General features: G+C 42.7%; 1 protein-coding gene across 6 annotated transcripts in view; it reads right to left on the bottom strand.

Moving 5' to 3' along the window:
• The window catches only part of LNX1 (ligand of numb-protein X 1), a 121,280-nt gene that overhangs the window by 516 nt on the left and 102,530 nt on the right, over nucleotides 1–18,234 (bottom strand). For 5 of the 6 annotated variants that reach the window (XM_007075893.3, XM_042984512.1, XM_042984516.1 and 2 more), the window contains 4 exons: nucleotides 14,254–14,388; nucleotides 6,996–7,173; nucleotides 4,652–4,880; nucleotides 43–201 (listed from right to left, as the gene is read on the bottom strand). In XM_007075893.3, coding sequence (XP_007075955.1) covers nucleotides 43–201; nucleotides 4,652–4,880; nucleotides 6,996–7,173; nucleotides 14,254–14,388 — 701 coding nt within the window. Of the gene's footprint in view, nucleotides 1–42; nucleotides 202–1,172; nucleotides 1,335–4,651; nucleotides 4,881–6,995; nucleotides 7,174–14,253; nucleotides 14,389–18,234 lie in introns of those variants that run through there. The other variant, XR_006217011.1, reaches the window with a different exon arrangement.

Below are 18,234 nucleotides of genomic sequence, written 5' to 3'. Positions count from 1 at the left end.
TTTTGCATATATAAAACACTGGAAATAAGCCATCATTATTACCTAATTCTTCCATCATTGTATGCTGGTGTTCCTTCAACAATGGACTTAATAAAAAAAGGTTTGTCCCCGTTGTATTCTTCGTAACCTCCTACAATGCAGAAGCCCAGACTCCCGGCTGTGTTTCTTCGTAATATGACATCTTTACAGTTATACAGATACCTGAAATAGAATGTAAGCAATTTATCTGCACAGATCGGTTGAACTCTTAGTAATAATTAGGATTCATCTCCCATGCCCTTTATTGGCATTTTTCAGACTAGCATTGGATGGGTCTTACTCAAAATTGTCATAGCCCAGCAACCTTTTGTGCTGTTAGCTGGCTTTTTCCAGTTGAACTGTTTTCTGTTGCTAAACACCCCTTAAAAATACCATTATGTTCTGTTTACATGTTTAGTGGGAAAAATAAGCCTATTTTTGGCTTAAAGATTCAATGTCTCAATTTATATTAAAAAGTTGGAAATGCCTAAATCCTTATTGATGAGCCAATTCAAGCCTACTTAGCGACATATTTTTATTTACTTGTGGATATAATTTTAATGCAGACAAAAATCCTTTAAATGATTAATCTCGGTGAAAAAAAAATTTAAACCTAACCCTAACTTGCCAAAGTTTGACTCTTGAAATAATACCAGTTTAAATGTAGCTCTACATGCTTGACAGGTTATAGAGAAGTATGCAGGCATAAAGTGAATGGAAATCGAGGTACTTCTAGAGATTAGAAGAATGATTCATAAGGGAGGAGAAAAAGTAAACTGAATAGCAAGGTACAGAAGGAATGGGAGGAGGAGAGGCCACAGGTCTTCTGTGAATGGGCACAATCCTCATAGAGGTTAGAGGGAAGGAACTATTTGGTGGCAGCTGGACCAGTGTTGACACAGGTGCAAAGCAAGTGCAAACTGTGTTACAGTTGTGACAGGTTGTGTGTCAGGAACTGGATTGGACTAAAACCCCCCCCCAGTTGAGGAACTGGTTTAAAAGAAAGCATTTTCATATTGGTAAAAATCAAGATATGATTGTTTTGTTTATAAGCTGTACCTTGAAATATTAACTGCCTTTTGGAAAACCAATAAACTGTCTCATGTGAAAGGTTTTGTTAAGTGATGACGTTGGTCATTCTATTTGTTACTGACCTTGCTAATCAGTGTAAATGTGACTTCATGACGTTGCTGATTCCAACTTAAAATAAGCTTTGACTTTGGTGGATAACTTTAAAATGTAGTGGTAAAATTCAACTCTGTTTCGTTTTGTATCTGTTGTCACACATAATTTACAGTAATTTCTTTCACTGATAGCTGAAAAATAACAATTTTCTTTTAATAAAACAACCATATTTTGATTGTAAAATATTCATGTGCTGTATTTCACAGGAAGACCTCTGGTGTGAAACATTCACCCTGCAGGATCCGTGGCGTGTTAGATACCACATTTGCTTAGCGGTTCACTGACTAGCTCATACACAACGCAGGTAACAGTTCTCCAGACACCCCACAGCATTACATTCCTACCTATGCCCAGTACTGGGGAGAAAGCAGATGAAGAATTTGGTGATTCCTACCCAAGGTCATCAGCAAGTATCTGTTACCATTTCCCAGCCATCATTCCTTCCTAGAGCAATACTTGAAACAGTATTTCTCATTCTTTGACTACTGGATTTTTTCATGGAGTATCACCTTGGATCTTTAATTTTTATTGAATATTTGATTTCATGTGGACAAGCTATAAACCTCACCATCTAAAAATTCTGTTCTAGTGTAAAAGTTTCAACATAACGTGAATGAATTGTGTCTATTTTCCTAGACCCTTGTTTTGATGCTGGAGAGAAAGTATCGGGATCATCTTTTAGCAGATGTTTATGGAGTGTACCACATTCTGGGTACTTGGGGTATCAGTGAACAGACAAAAACCCCTGACCACTCTGCCATGCATTCACATAGATGGCAATGTGACTGAGAGATTTTTCACTAAGTACTCTCCTTACTTTTGTGTTGAGTAGTTTAACTTCGTAGCATAAGAACTCAGTACTGTAAACCCCTTCAAAATCAGACCTTGGTTAGTTGGAACTGAGGAGTACTGGGCATTTTTTTTCTCAAGTTAAATGATTTCAGTCCCCATTGGGAAATGTGGAAGCTGGCTTTGATCAATGATGCTGAGGATTTACCTTTGAAATATTAAGCGACTTTAAATTCTATAAATGTGAGTTTTCCTATTCTGAAACTCTCTAAATTTAGGGCTCATTGAAGAAGAGTTGGATAATTTAAAAAAACAGCAATGAGTTTAGTAATTTTCTCCCAGTGAGAAAATTACGGTTACCTTAAAAAATAAACTCCATGTTAAGGACCATAGTGAAGTCTTGGGTTGCTCAAGAAGCTGTAAAATTTTGTTACACTGGCTGTTCCTTCTCAGTCTCCAAGGATTCCTCTTTTCTCAGCAGACCTCAGTGTTTCGCTGAGCCCCTACACTACCAAAGGGTGGTTCTCAAAGTGTCTGGAGATCAAAAACTCCTTTTGCCTTTCAGGGAGTCCAGAGATCACAAAATAATTTTATCGTAATAGACATTATTTGCCGTTTTAAAAACTCTCATTTTTCTCATGAGCGTTTAAGCTCAGAGAACACAGGATGGGTGATCTGGCAACAGAGTGAATGCAGAGGTAGATGTGAGAGTCCAGTTATCTTCTGTTCAAGCCAAAGAGTAAAGAGGTTGGCAAAAAATACTGCTACTCTTCTCACTATCTCACCCCGAAGTCTTTTCTGGGTTCCCACAGCACCCTGTGCCTGTAGAATAGTAACACACATTAACTCATTTCTCCCCTATCCTACTGGTCCAGTTGAGAGCATGTTTTGAAAGACTTCCAGATGTGGAGTGTGGCCCTGGGAGCCAACAGAAAACGAAGCAGAAGGTCTTTGGTGATTTCTGAGTCCCCTTGAGTTGAAGAGCATCTGATAAGTTGTAAAGCTGAGGGGCAATCCTGGAGTTGCTGCCTATGGTGTGACCCTCAAAGCCTCAACTCCGGCGCTTTACAGAGAATGTTCGCCAACCCCTGACTTTGACTTTTCCTAGAAAAACACACAAGGAACTGGTCACCGTGATGACCTCAGGGGAGTGGATCTGAGGGGACAGGCATGAGAGACTCACCCTGCACCCTTCTCCCCTTTGGTGCCTCAGAATTTCTTCTGTGATTATATTACTGTGAGGGGACGAGGGGCCAAAGGAAACTAAGGGCCGCCAGGGTGACCGAAGACCAGCGTTGTCTGTGCTGGCATCATTTCGCACTTCCTGTCTACTTCTTTTAAAGGAAATGAACCAAATCCAGACTCCACTTCTGGCAGGAGCAGAGAATCGCTGCCTCAGGCCAGGTGACAAAAAAATGGAGAGAAAGCCACTCGGTTGGTTATATTTGGAGTAAAAGCATCTCGCATTTGTCCTGTCTACCACGAATAAGGAACTCTGATAGATGATGAATAGCTTTCAAGCACGCAAAAACAAAAAACAAACAAAAAAACTCTACTTTCATAGACTCCAGTTTCAGAAAGATTAAAAAATGTTAGTAACTCTTCTTCCACTCAGGCTCAGTCCAAAATGCTTGCAGGTTTTCAAACTGCCTCAATGCTCAATTTTCAACTGTTTAAAAATGTCCTTATTTTAAAAATAATCAACTAGGAAAGGCTCAAAAAGGAATCTAGGTCAGTGTATCTGAGGCAGGGATGTTTTTTAAAACCTCATTTGAAATTTGAAAAAGAAAAAAAAAAAAAAAAAAAAGACAAAGAGACCGTCTTATCTCCACCCTCAAGAAAAATGTCCTAAAACCAAACATCCTACTTTTATTCATTAAATCCAACGGCAGCATTTCATCTTCGGTGACTCTAATATTTAACATTTACATCACGCAGTTGGAATTTGTAAGGCAATCCTTTGAAGGTCAAGAGTTTGTGCTCTGCTGCAGGTGTGCAAACCCCAATTTATCTGTTCTTCAAAAATTTAACTTCTGCATCTAGCCATTTACAATGTCCTTAAAAACTGTCCTGACGTGTCTGTGCAAGACAATTTACTGGCTTCACATAAGGCTCCGGTTACGTCTCACTGAAATGACAACCCGGCTGCTCCCTGAAGTTTTCTAGAACTTTACAAGAGTAGGAACTAGAGAGTCTTGAGACATGCCCCTCAACCAGCACATGCTTCAACATCTGGGTACACGCAAGATGTTCTGCTGAAGGGTTTTACCTCTGCAAGTTCTGAGGATTCCACTAGCAAAGTAAGGGAAGGTTCCAGAGTGGAGGAGCCTGGTTGGGTTTTAGCCCTCTGCCCCTGTCAGCTGAGCTCTCTCTGCTGCATGAGCCATACAACGTACAAGGGCAGCAGCCCAGGAGCTCCTCAACGTGAGTGTCTAACAATGTTTCCACACCCGGGCTTTTATCCTGCTCTGGGATTTCCGCATGCATTTTCAGTAACAGAAGGGAGGACAGACTTCTTTCAAATGGTCTCACAATCAAACGTGGGGCTCACAAGGATGCTAGTGCCACGAACGTGGCTAGTGCCGAGAGAGTAAGAGTGGTCCGGGAAATGCAACGGTTTCCTCCCACATCTCCGCAAGGATGTCAAGTTGGGACTCACCGTGGTAATTCCAGCCACATGATCCAGGACGGGGACCAGTCTCTGGCCGGGGCTACGTTGTGGTTGGAGTCCAGGGCTGCTGGGCTGCTGCTCGCTTCCTCGGGTTCACGTTCTTTGACTTCCAAAGCTTTCAGGACCACCAAGGAGGATGTGCTTTTCAATAATGCAACTGCCTCACTCCGGCTGACCTCTGTTAGTTCAATCCCGTTCACGTTTAGCAAAATGTCACCTGATGGCCAGAGAAGCAGAAGCTATCTTTAGTGAGAGCGCAAATAGGAACTTCTAGAAAAGTGCAAAGGGGCAGGGGCTGACTGCGATGTGGGGAGGTGAGGAGGGTGAAGGGCCATGTCATTAGCCTCCTGCACTGACGTGAGGCTGAGTTCTCCAACAGCAAAATGGCTAGCGTGTGGGTGTTTCACGGCTCTGGGAAGTTATGTTTGGAGGTTTCTAAAGCATACTCGTTAGTGTTTGGTTCTTGCCTTTAAAAAACAAAAAGCAGGGGCACCTGGGTGGCTCAGTCGGCTAAGCGTCCGACTTCGGCTCAGGTCACGATCTCACAGTTTGTGAGTTTGAGCCCCGCATTGGGCTCTGTGCTGACAGCTCAGAGCCTGGAGCCTGCTTCACATTCTGTGCCTCCCTCTCTCTCTCTGCCCCTTCCCTGCTCATGCTCTGTCTCTCTCTGTCTCAAAAAATAAAATAAACATTAAAAAAAAAATTTAAAAAACAAAAAGGGAAAGCAGGTAGATAAATTAGCTTCATTTACCATTCAATCAAAGAAAACCTACTTCTTCACTTCTTCACTTCTTGTTTCTTGGTTTTAGCACAAGAGAGAGCATTTGGCAAAAGCTCCAAGTACCCACATGGAGCCTGGCATGCGGTGGGCACCCAACAAATGTGGACTGCCTGAAGAAGAGACCACCCCTGAAAGGGTCTGGCAGAGGAGAACACAGCAGTTAAGAAAAACGAGCTGGAGCGATGCTCTTAAAGAGGGGAAAGGAGTTAACATTGTGGTTCACTGCAAAGGTGATAGTAACTTCCATCGGCTAAGCACCTACTATGTGCAGGGCCATTTCCATACACCATCCCGCACAGTCCTCTGCTCGCATTCTCTCGCTAACAAGCCACTTCTTGGCGGAACTCATCACTCTCCACCCAGGTGCTTGGGTGCAAAAGAGCAAGAGAAACCAAAAGACATACTTCTCCTACCTCCAATTTCTATTCTTTGATCTCTCTCCTAATCTCCTGCCTCCTTTGACTCTCATCTTTTTCACACAGAATAACCATAGCAAGAGTAAAAAGATAGGAAGAGACAGATGGGAAAGGCTTGACCACCAGCCCAAGCCCTGCCTGACCCCAAAAGAAGCACTGTTAGGTTGGCCAAAGAAATCCCTTACCATACCCCCCCCGCCCCGCCCCCACCCATGGCTCCTCAGGCTGAACAGCTGTACTTCAGGAACTTCACATGATCTGAATCGGAATCTCCTTCAACGACTTAATTGCTCAACCATCTGAGCTACCCCTTCGTGGGAATTGACAATATTATTAAAGATGCATACTTGGCATCACCTTCCTTCATTCAGAGTAACCCAGGACACATAAGATTAAAATAATTAGGGGCGCCTGGGTGGCTCAGTCGGTTGAGTGTGCCGCTTCAACTCGGGTCATGAGCTCGCAGTCTGTGAGTTTGAGCCCCGCGTCGGGCTCTGTGCTGACAGCTCAGATTCTGTGTCTCCCACTCTCCCTGTCCCTCCCCTACTTGCGCTCTGTCTTTCTCTGTCTCAAAAATAAACGTTAAAAAAATTTTTTTAGATAATGAAACTTTGTGTTTTGTTTTTTTTTTTTTACCAGTGGAAAAGAACCTAGCATGGTACTTTCATGATAAATATTACTTCATGGTAAATAATGTAAATGGTAAATATTCATTGGCTCAAAATCCATGAAAGTATTTCTCCCATCCAACCCACAAAATGGAACAATTCATAAATAGGTTCATCACAGGATCAATCCGGCAAAAGAATCACTTAGAAAGAATGGAACCAAATTATGCCATTTAGTCGAGGCCACTTGCTCATAACTGTAGAACTTCTCCATCATTTCTTGGCATAGTTTGCAGGTGCCCACTTTATTAGCAAGCCAAGGGGCCCACATGGACCCACGTAAACTAAGAGGGGTGAAACCCAGTCCAGCAACTAAACCCAAACCAGTCAAGATCAATGGGTAACAGAGGTCCTGGGCAGATCAACGTCTCATTCTCTTGTTAATTCTGGAAGCAGTTACCTAACCCAGCAAGCTGCTAATTCATTTTTAACCCTCTGCTGCCCCGGTACTTTAAGTCTCTTTTTACCTGTTTTTATTCTTCCATCTCTGCTTATGACTCCTCCGGGCTCCACACTGATGACATAGATAGGCAAATCCCATTCCCTATGTGATGCTCCCCCTGCAACGGTCATGCCGAGAGATTCGCTGGGGTCTTTTCGGACACTTACCACCTTCTCGTGGCAAGTGACCACAGGATGGAGGGGCTAAAGGCACAGAAAAACAAACACGGCATATCTGTTCACAAGCGGGTTTGCATTTCCTACATACAAAAGCTACCAAAGCTGGATAAATACAGGATGGTAGTCCTTGCCCTCACAGAGAAAGACGCGCTCAGACCCCCCACACTTTGCCTCCACCCTCAACAGAGTTGCATTATCCCAAACTCTATAGGCTCAGAGAAAGTTTACATTTCAAATAGAAATGGAAACAAAAAAAAAAAAAAAAAAGGAAGAGGAACAGGTTGGAAACCGCTGCAGAAATATTAAGCACACAAAGTGAACTACATCCCAAATATTCCAAGTGACTCATTCATTCCTGATAGCAGGGAGTATTTCCTAAAACTCTTGTCATTCATGAGAATCAGGATTTTTTTCTAAATTAGAAAAAAGTATTTGCAACAACATGAATGGAGCTAGAGTGTATTATGCTAAGTGAAATAAGTCAGAGAAAGACAAATATACGATTTCACTCATATGGGGAATTTAAGAAACAAAACAGATAAACATAAGGGAAAGGAAGCAAAATTAAGATAAAAACAGAGAGGGAGACAAACCATAAGAGGCTTTTAAATTCAGAGAACAAACTGAGGGCTGCTGGAGGGGAGGTGGGTGGGGGGATGGGCTAAAGGGGTGATGGGCATTAAGGAGGACACTCGTTGGGATGAGTACTCGGTGTTATATGAAAGTGACGAATCACTGGGTTCTACTCCTGAAAATCATTATTACACTGTAGGTTAACTAATTTGGATTTAAATGAAATTTAAAAATTAATTGAAAAAAGGAACTGTAATTAAATAGTCTTCAGTTTAACTTAGGTAGAGGGAGTCAATTATAGAACTCCTTAAAGAAAAAAAATAATGGATTTCATAGATATCCCATTCAATGGATAACTGGGTTCTCCCCAGTTGGCATCTTCACTCTTCACATATCTCTGAAAAATATGCAGTTCTACCCTTGAATGATATTATGTAAAAATAGAGCATACACATTGTATAGCATACATTGAAGACCAACTTTTGAAAAATAAGAGAACTGTGATTTTGATTCAACAACTCTAGACCAAAAACAGTCAAAGCTGCATGCAGTGTTATCTTAAAGCAGTAAGAGTTGGTCAAGGGCACTGTTTACCAATGAATACAGATCAGCATGTACTTTTATTTTTTAAAAAACATTTTTAATGTTTATTTATTTTTGAGAGAGATAAAGAGACAAAGTGTGAGCAGAGGAGGGGCAGAGAGCCAGTGAGACACAGAATCTGAAGCAGGCTCCAGGCTCTGAGCTGTTAGCCCAGAGCCTGGTGCAGGGCTTGAACTCATGAACCGCAAGATCATGTCCTGAGCTGAAGTCAGAAGCTCAACTGACTGAGCCACCCAGGTGCCCCTCAACACATACTTTCCTAAAAATGTATTCTCCTCCCTGCTTGTGCAATGTCTTGGGAACTAAACGGGAATGTGCCCTGCAAATAAATATTTATAATACTTGATCAGACCTCAGAGAAGTCTCTGGTTCAAGAGAGAGTTTACAGTTGTATCTAAAGGAAGAAAATTAGAAAACATCTGGTAAAAAAAAAAAAAAAAAAAAAATCAGGGTACAAAAGACAGTGTAAGCACACTACCTTTTGTTTAAAATGGTGTAGGAATGAGAATTTGTATTAATATTTGCATTTTCATGAAGAAACTCTGGAAACAAAGAGGTTTTTGGGCATGGAGGGGGGAACTGGACAGATCAAGCATGGGTGAGGGGCTCCTTCCTGTATCGTCTCCATTTTCTGAAACCTGGGAATAGATTATCTGTCCAACAAATCCACTGAATGATAATTAAACTTCTGTAAAGTTGATGGTTAACATCATATAGAATTACTGCCTGAATGCATGAGTCCATTTTTAATGCTTCATTATGAAGATAAGCTTAGGGTTTTTTTGTGTGTGTATTTATTATCTCACAATTTTCTATGGTATAAAATTACCCACCTCTGTTCTAATGGCCCTATTGTATCCAGTAACGGCCTGTTGACTGTATCCCAAGCACTGAACATAGCATTTGGCATATTCAAGATGGTAACTATGTGTTTGTCGAATAAACAGGTGATAAATTACGGCTGACACAAATTGTTTTTGGCAGTGATAAAACACTAAAATAGGGATTGCAAATTATTATGGCAAGGTATTTGTTACAATTAGTGCTTACAAGGTCTGGTTGTGTGTTTCTCTAAACCCCCAGAACCTTGAAGAGACTGGTTATCAGACGCGGGTTGCAAAACGGAAATGGGACCTTCTTCAGGGCAAAGTTTCAAAATAAAACAGAGAAGTAACAGTGTGCACACAGTGGCTCTAGCATTCCAGAGTAGATCTGGAGGTGCTCTCAAGGTCCGTTCTCAGTATGTAACTTTTCTCGTCCACAAAGCAATGGGATGTAGGATGTCTCTGCCTTTAATCACAGACATCTCTCAAAAGAGCCCTGTTTGGAGATGCAGACAGTTCTGAAATGCACCCAACTCAGGGCTAAGTTCTAAACCCAGAGACTCCTACTGGCTGCTCTGTTTCTTCAGCTCATTCTTGGGGACAGTCGTACAACATTCACTCCCAAATCACAAATAAGGTCTTTCCTCCATTGTTTCCACATGGAAGCCAGGCATGCTGCTGGGACAGCTGATCAATCTCCCAAGGTGATGACTAAAACACAGTATGGAATGCTCTGGAAAACAAGGACCTCTTTTCACATTAAAAAAATATATGTACACACAGGGGTGCCTGGGTGGCTCAGTCATTGGGCGTCCGACTACGGCTCAGGTCATGATCTCATGGCTCATGAGTTTGAGCTCCGCATTGGGCTCTGTGCTGATAGCTCAGAGCCTGGAACCTGCTTGGGATTCTGTCTCCCTCTCTCTCTCTCTCTGCCTCTCCCCTCTCACGCTCTCTCTCCTTCAAAAATAAATGAACATTAAAAATTAACATATATATATATATATGTACACACACATACACACTGTATTGCATTCTTGAACAGCTTCCTAGTACTTCATCATGTGTATATGTCATATCCCCCATTGATGACCATTCTGGTTGTTTATAAGTCTCGTGAAAAATTAAACAGTGTCACTGCGAACATCCTTAGACAACACATATCTCGTACGCTTGTGTAAATATTTCTTTAGGCTAATATCCTAACAGTACAACTGCTAAATCAAAGAACCTGAGCATTTTACATTTTGATACATACGACACAGCTCTATCATCTATAATCTCACCAATACCTTGTGAAAACGCTGATTTCCCACAATTCTGCCAACACTGGGTTTTATCAGTATTTACAACATTTGCCCTGATGAACAGAAGATTGCAAATAATTGCCTTTCTAGGTAATAAGCTTAAACATGTTTTATTGTTAAACTTCTAACAGTAACAGCATTTTCGATCTTGTAATACCGTCATCACTCAAGCTCCCCCAACTTCATTTATGAAGAGGGTAAGCATGCCCATTGGGGCAGCCCTGTGATGGGAAGAAATGCATCTGGAATGGAAGATATGCCTTTGACCTGAGAATCCTTTAGTTAAAAAAAAAAATGGGTCACTAAATTCATTTGAAAGTAGAAAACTTACTTATCTCATGAAAGATTCCAGAAATGGTTTCTCACCTGCCACACCAGATAATAGAAATAAGTGAGGCTGCGGGCGCCTGGGTGGCTCAGTCACTTAAGTGACTGGATCTTGGTTTCGACGTGGGTCACGATCTCATAGTTCATGAGTTTAAGCCCCGCATCAGGTTCCACAGCTGACAACACAGAGCCTGCTTGGGATTCTGTGTCTCTCTCTTTCTCTGCCCCTCCCACACCCGTGCTGGCTGTCTCTCTCTGTCTCTGTCTCTGTCTCCCTCTCTAAATAAATAAATAAATAAATAAATAAATAAGTGAGGCTGTGATTATTTTGTTGTGAATAAATATTCTTGGAACAATGCACAGATTGGCCAGATACTCTTTGAGGAAAAAAGAAAGAAATACAGTTGGTTATCTACTTAAATGTGTTTGGGCAGAAAAACTGAGACTCAACCTTAAAACAATTCTGATCAAGGAAGCACAGCTGGCCGGGGGAAACTGAGGACTGACACCCAAGAGATCTGAGTAAATCCATGGTCTCCCTGCCCACACTACTCTGCTTTCAGAGGCAATATTTTAACACGTGATAAAAAAAAAAATTAACCTATTAATTTTCAGGTGCCTGTCAGAAAAAACACATGAAAGAATCAGTTACCCAAGAATGAAAGGTTTATCTCATTGACTAGAGAACTCAAATCCAATCCTGTCAAATAAAAGACCTGACATATAAGATCTGACTGCTGAAACCTATGTTCTCTTGGCTGCACAGGTAGGTTATTTATGCTTTTAGATCCAAGTTCCTGGAGAGCAGCATCTTCCTCCACACGTCATCAGTGCTCACCCAACAGCCTTGCTGTACTGAGCAAAGAGATGTTTCAAGCACCTATGGGCTCAACACACATGACTGGGCACCCCCTAAATAGGAAACGTGTCCCTTGTATTTTGGACAGCCATCTGCCTTCCACACCAGAGGGAGAGAGACTCATGTTAACAATGGAAAAAACCAAGTACCGCCACGAACCCTTCACACCCAGAGTTGCCTAATCCTCATTGAGGAGAAGGAGAATGAAATACAACAGAGATCCTCTTTTCCATCTGTGTTTTCTCCCAAACACCTTCCCTGCTTCAGAGACCTGAGGATGTTCCCTGATGTTCGAAAACATAATTTGGTACGAACTAATTCAAGCTGGCTGAAAAGCATCGTGAGCACTAGTCTACTCATCACTCAGCTATAAAAATACTTTAAAAGAGTTTAGACATAAAAACAAGTATAAGGATGAACATAATGACCTCCCACGTACCTTGCCACCCAGCGTAGGAAATACGTGCTCCAGTACAGGTGGAGTCCCTCTGTGATTTCTTTCTGGTCACTTTCCCTTTCCTGTCCCACAGAGGCAGCCGCGCGCCTCCATCTGATGCCTTTCCATCTTTGCTTTTCAGTTGGCTACAAACATTTCTGTCTCCCGAGTCTTGGTTTGCCTTCTCTGAGCTTTGTCTCATTTAAGCTCCTACTTTAAAAACCCATGTTGTTTCCTAGATAAAGCAAGGCTTAGGATCATAAAAAAACTAATCGAAGAGCCACGTATGTCTTAGTATTGTTTTAAATAGGCTGTGTGTGTGTGCGTGTGTGTGTGTGCACGCGCGCATCTCATCTCAAAAGGCAGACACACCTGCAAATTAAAATGAGACTATTATAATTTCCCACCAGGCCAGTTTGTTCGGTACGTTTCCCAGGAATTAAATACAAGACAGAGACTGCAGCAAAACTTTGATCAGCTCATCTCGGTTGTTTCCGTGATTCGTAGCAGTTAGGTGAAAGGGACTACGGACCCACAGAGCTGGTGGAAGCCTCATTCTTGGTGGCTTAATGACTAGACTACAATATGGTCTGGGTAACCCAACTATAATTAGTTAATTAGATTAAACCTTAACTAAGCTAATAAACTAGTTTTCTATTAGTAAACACCATTAGTTTATTTATTTATTTACCATTAGTTTAATTTAAACACACTAATGCTATTTACTAGTGAAAAGATACCAGGAAGCCCTTACCCATAAAATGTGTTAGCAGGAGGCACCTGGTCTGTCTAGGTTGCTTATTGTAAAAAAAAAAAAAAAAAAAAAAAAAAAAGCCTGGAATTTATGGATATATGGGGTACGGCTGGCTGGCTGGGGAAAGAGAGGGTTGTAGCCTTGTAGGCTATGTTATTAAAAGTCAGGATTCTGAGAGGCGTCTGGGTGGCTCAGTCGGTTAAGCGTCTGACTTCAGCCCAGGTCACGATCTCACAGTTTGTGGGTTCAAGCCCGGCGTCAGGCTCTGTGCTGACAGCTCAGAGCCTGGAGTCTGCTTCGGATTCTGTGTCTCCCTCTCTCTCTGGCCCTCCCCTGCTTGTGCTCTGTGTCTCACCCAAAAATAAACAAACAAAAAATTAAAAAAAAAAAAAGAAGTCAAGATTTTGAGTATTGTTTCTGCATACCTTACTCAAAAACCCAGACTTGTGAGTTATCCCAAACTGAAGCATAGTCTGATACGATTGCTCAGACAGGCACTCCCTAATCTCTGTTACAACAAGAGCAGGCTACCTATAGACTTGTTTTAATTACAAGTGATTGAATGCAATCAGATTTAGGAGAACTGGCTAGAAATCCATTGCCATCACAATAGGATGCCAACCCAAGGCTATAGGACTCTGAATTTGGGCTAAGCAAGGTTTGTGTTGCTTTCGATACCCACCCAAATGGAGAGGTGATGGCATTGCCTCTGACAGAAGAGACCGACAGGAGTACAAACTGGGCTGAGTCACCTCATTGAAAGAGAAGCTGCACATTGCTGACCTGAAGGATGCAAGCAGCCCGTAGGTGCACTCTGCTTCATTCACATCGTCCTACATTTTTCTCTGACTTTAAATGCCACAACACAGGGCATATGCTTTCTCATTCGCCCCATTCCCCACCACTCCCTAATGTTACATGAACTCCAAGTGTATATATGATCTTCCCAGTTCTTCTGAAAAAAAAACAAAAAAAACAAAAAAACAAAAAAAACGAACGTACTAAAATTAGCAGGGGAATTGTTATTTTAATTTTCAGGCAGATTGGGAACTTCAAAAACCAAAAACGAAGCGAATCTCTTGTTTCATTTCAAAACGAATGAAAACGGTCCTCAAGCAACGCGACTGTTGGAAAAACATGACATCTCTTTGGCTTAGACTAGAAATTAGGTCCCCATATGGAGTCTGCAAGATCAGGTTTCAAAACTTGCCTGCACCTTCTTCTCTCTTGTTTGGATGGGAGACACCTGTTATCTCACTGGGTCTTGAAGATGGGACCTCGGGCTTTTTGTTTCACAAGGCAAGTCAAACAGTGTTTAAGTGATGAAGTCCAGAGAGTACGCTTAGAAATGTTAAAGTGTTCAGCCTTCCCAAGCAATTGCTTCCTGCAGGAGGAGTGGACATAGCCTGGCTGGGGCTCACCTTGGGAGTATTCCTCCTGTCCCCCGGCCCCGGGGACTGGCTCCCGTTGCTGTCCCAGCCGGCTTCCTGAAAGATGTCAGGACTCTGCAGACGAACCTGGCGGGACACGACGAGGTGAACGCGCCTTTCACTGGCCTGGGTAAGAAGACACAGATATTAGCCACCCTCAGAGCTTCCATCCAAAGCACTGGGCACCAGGGGCTTACCAGGATGCAAATTTTACTCTACCTTTTTTTAGAGAGAAAAAAAAAAATGGTGTCTAGTATTTCTCATGGCAGTGCCCATTTTATAATTTGGCAAGAGCATGAGACTCATTTCCTTTACTTTTTTAAAATTTTTGTTTAAGAGAGAGAGAATGGGGAGAGGAGGAGGGAGGGAGGGAGGGAGAATGAATGGGGGAGAGAGGGGGAGGGGGAGGGAGAATCTTAAGCAGACCCCACACTCAGCATGGAGCCTGACTCGGGGCTTGATCCCACAACCCTGGGATCATGACCCGAGACGAAACCGACAGTTGGATGCTCAACCCACTGAGCCACCCAGGTGCCCTTCCTTTAGCTTTAAATCAGGTAAGGAAACCTACTTCAAGGGAAAAACTAGGGTAGGTTTGATGCATCCAACAGTTTTTGAAAAGACATCATCAAACATGGTTATTTTTCAGAGATGGCTCCTTTGCACACAAGCCACGTCTGAAGGGCCTTCCAGATAGAACCGAGTATATAGTGTAAAGTTGCAGCTCAGTCTAAAACCCAGGCCAAAGGTGAGTAGGACAGAAAAAGGAACAGAGTTGGTGGTGGCAATGCTACCAACGTAAGAGTAGAAATCCCGCATGTACAGAATTCAACATTTGGGCACAGGAAAGGAGGAACACTTTAGAAATACAGGGATGAGTCATAGTGCAAATGCAACCCGCTTAAGGGCCTTTACCCTGAGCCTTTATCTTTCATGTGGCTATCCCCAGTTCTGACTACTATTCCCCTCAGCTATCAACATCGATGCTTGCACACAGCATTCCGGAGAGCAAGTACGTTGCTTACTGGGGAGAGTCTATTCCACATCGTAAATTTACAAATTGGATTTGTGCCACAGATGAATTTCAGATCCGCTTGAGAGCATTCAGCGTTATTCGCAAACTGCTGACTACTGAGACCCCAGATCCGCGGGGCAGATAGAGGAGACATTAATTAGCCCTGTGAAGTGCAGATAAACAAAGCTCCCTGATGGCCCGGAGTGGATTAGAAAGGTCCCCAGGAAGGACTAGGATTGGGCACGAGGAGGAGAGAGGAGTACGTTTTGGGGGTTCCTCTCTTCATGTCATCCGCTGACCACCCTTCACCTCCGCAGAGACGGACATTGCCTGCCTGCCTTCTCCATTTACAGGTATGGCTGCCAGACTGTGGAAAAACCTGGTCGTGAAGGAGGACCTTGTTTTTAATTTTTTTTTTTTAACGTTTATTTTTGAGAGAGACAGAGACAGAATGTGAGTGGGGGAGGGGCAGAGAGAGGGAAACACAGAATCCTATGCAGGCTCCAAGCTCTGAGCTGTCAGCACAGAGCCCGACGCGGGGCTCGAACTCACTGTGAGATCATGACCTGAGCCGAAGTCGAACACTCTAAGCGACTGAGCAACCCAGGTGCCCCAGGAGGACCTTGTTTTTAAAACCTGAAGCAATCAAAACCTCATCAGTGAAATCCCCACGGTTGTCCAACACTGCCCAGCCCAAACCTTCATGATTTTGCATGCTTGTATTAATAAACATTTCTTCTCAGGGCTCTCTTGAAACTTAGGGATCATCAACTGGGTAGCTGTAAGTCAGATGAACTTTTAAAAACAGCTGCTAAAGTCCACAATGTGGCTATGGTGAACATCAAGGTGGATGGTGGGCCAGTTGACTCATCTCAAATAAATTACAAAAATCCTACTGAACGGGCCCAAAAAGCAAGTTCAAGTTCTTCATTTTCCTTCCCATAAAGCCCAGTCATCACTTTTGCTGGTCTACGTAATCAGTATTTCTACACCTTCCCTCTGTTCCTTGCCTCTCTTGAATCCCTTGGTATTTCTCATCACATAAAAAGCTTGCATCAGAACAAAAACTAACAAGCTCAGGAAACAATAATGCAGCAAGCTGACATGAAGAACTATGGTATTAGCCAACTAAATGCAATTCTTGGAAGAGTATTTTGTAATAATGTTTCTTTATCCTGTAAGCCTCACTTTTCCTAATGAGGTTATCGCTAGGAACTTTCTGAAGCAAAAATTCCTAGTGATAAGCAGCAAAACACTCAAGTCAAAACTCCAACTGCTGAGCCCAAATTTGCTCTTTATCTCCAGGGAAAGTCCAATGTTTTGAAGGATCTCAGCAGGGGGTTTGTCTTTGGCCCGCACATTGCCATCACGTTCACTTCGTGAACGTGAGCAGTCATGTGTGCTAAGCATCTCCTAAGAATGGAGAAAATCTGAGCTTTTCATATCAAATCAACTTGCCAGGCAATATTCAAAATGCCAAGGAGCAGCCTGCAAGAGCTGTTTAATTCACATTTGCAAACACAAATTTCTCACCGGATTTTCAAATGTCGACTTTGGCATTAAGTTGCCGGCAGGAACAACCCTCCAATAAATGAGCCTGGTATCCATTTGCTTGGAAATAAATTCTCCGCAAGGCTGGATCTGTGGCTCTTGCCGGCCACCTTACAAATTGTTCTCAGGGAGACTACTGGCTGCACTTTCTCTCCCAGTGTTTGAAGTTGTGAGGTGGAAACTAGGCTAATGTGTTTGTACTGGCTCTCGCCTCAGCAGCAGCTGGGTGCAGTGTTGAGAAACAGCCCTTGTTAGAGAGACAAGTGAGAGCTATAGTTGCATTTATAATAACGTGAACTTGCCTGTACTTAGTGCTCCATCAACAAAGATTTTAATGAGCATTTCTTTAAAAATAATTCATCCTGCGTCCACATTCCCCACCAGCTTCTTTTCCAAGGATCCCAGAGTTAGGCAGTCTAGCTTTGGGTTTCAACGTATAGTCGTGGGGATGGTTCTCTCTATACCGTTTGGGGTTGCCCCCTCTTGGGCTCCCTTCCACCAATTGTTCAAGTATCACGGTCAGTTCATCTATCCTGGGCTCACAATGCCTTGGGAAATTGGGGACCACTGGTTCCATGTAATTAAAAAGTCATATAGCACTGCTAGGAATTTACCCAAGGGATACAGGAGTGCTGATGCATAGGGGCACTTGTACCCCAATGTTTATAGCAGCACTTTCAACAATAGCCAAATTATGGAAAGAGCCTAAATGTCCATCAACTGATGAATGGATAAAGAAGTTATGGTTTATATACACAATGGAATACTATGTGGCAATGAGAAAGAACGAAATATGGCCTTCTGTAGCAACGTGGAACTGGAGAGTGTTATGCAAAGTGGAATAAGTCATACAGAGAAAGACAGATACCATACGTTTTCACTCTTATGTGGATCCTGAGAAACTTAACAGAAGACCATGGGGGAGGGGAAGTGGGGGAAAAAAAGGGAGGGAGGGAGGCAAACCATAAGACACTCTTAAAAACTGAGAATAAACTGAGGCTTGATGGGGGGTGGAAGAGTGGGGAGGGTGGGTGATGGGCATTGAGGAAGGCACCTTTTGGGATGAGCACTGGGTGTTGTATGGAAACCAATTTGACAATACATTTCATATTTTAAAAAAGTCGCATATACAGAAGAGATGTCAGGCATCATCTAATCCAACACGTTCTCTGTAACCCATATTCTAATTCCCCCACAAAATCCCTGTCACATTGTCACCCATCTCATGCTTCGGTGCCTCCAATGACAGTGAACTCACTGCGTCCCCAGGCTGCTTGCGCCATACTTGGCGTTAATTAGAAAGTCTGTCCTCAGGCTGAGCGAAATGTACCATTTTCTTGCTTATCCATTGGCTCCAGTGATGCTCTCTCGGGCAGCCCCAAATCAATTTCCATGTAACAAACTTA

This window comes from Panthera tigris, chromosome B1 (assembly GCF_018350195.1).
Source record: "Panthera tigris isolate Pti1 chromosome B1, P.tigris_Pti1_mat1.1, whole genome shotgun sequence".
Taxonomy (NCBI): Eukaryota; Metazoa; Chordata; class Mammalia; order Carnivora; family Felidae; genus Panthera; species Panthera tigris.
The sequence above is the reverse complement of the archived record's forward strand: the minus strand, read 5'-3'. Positions and strand labels throughout refer to the sequence as shown.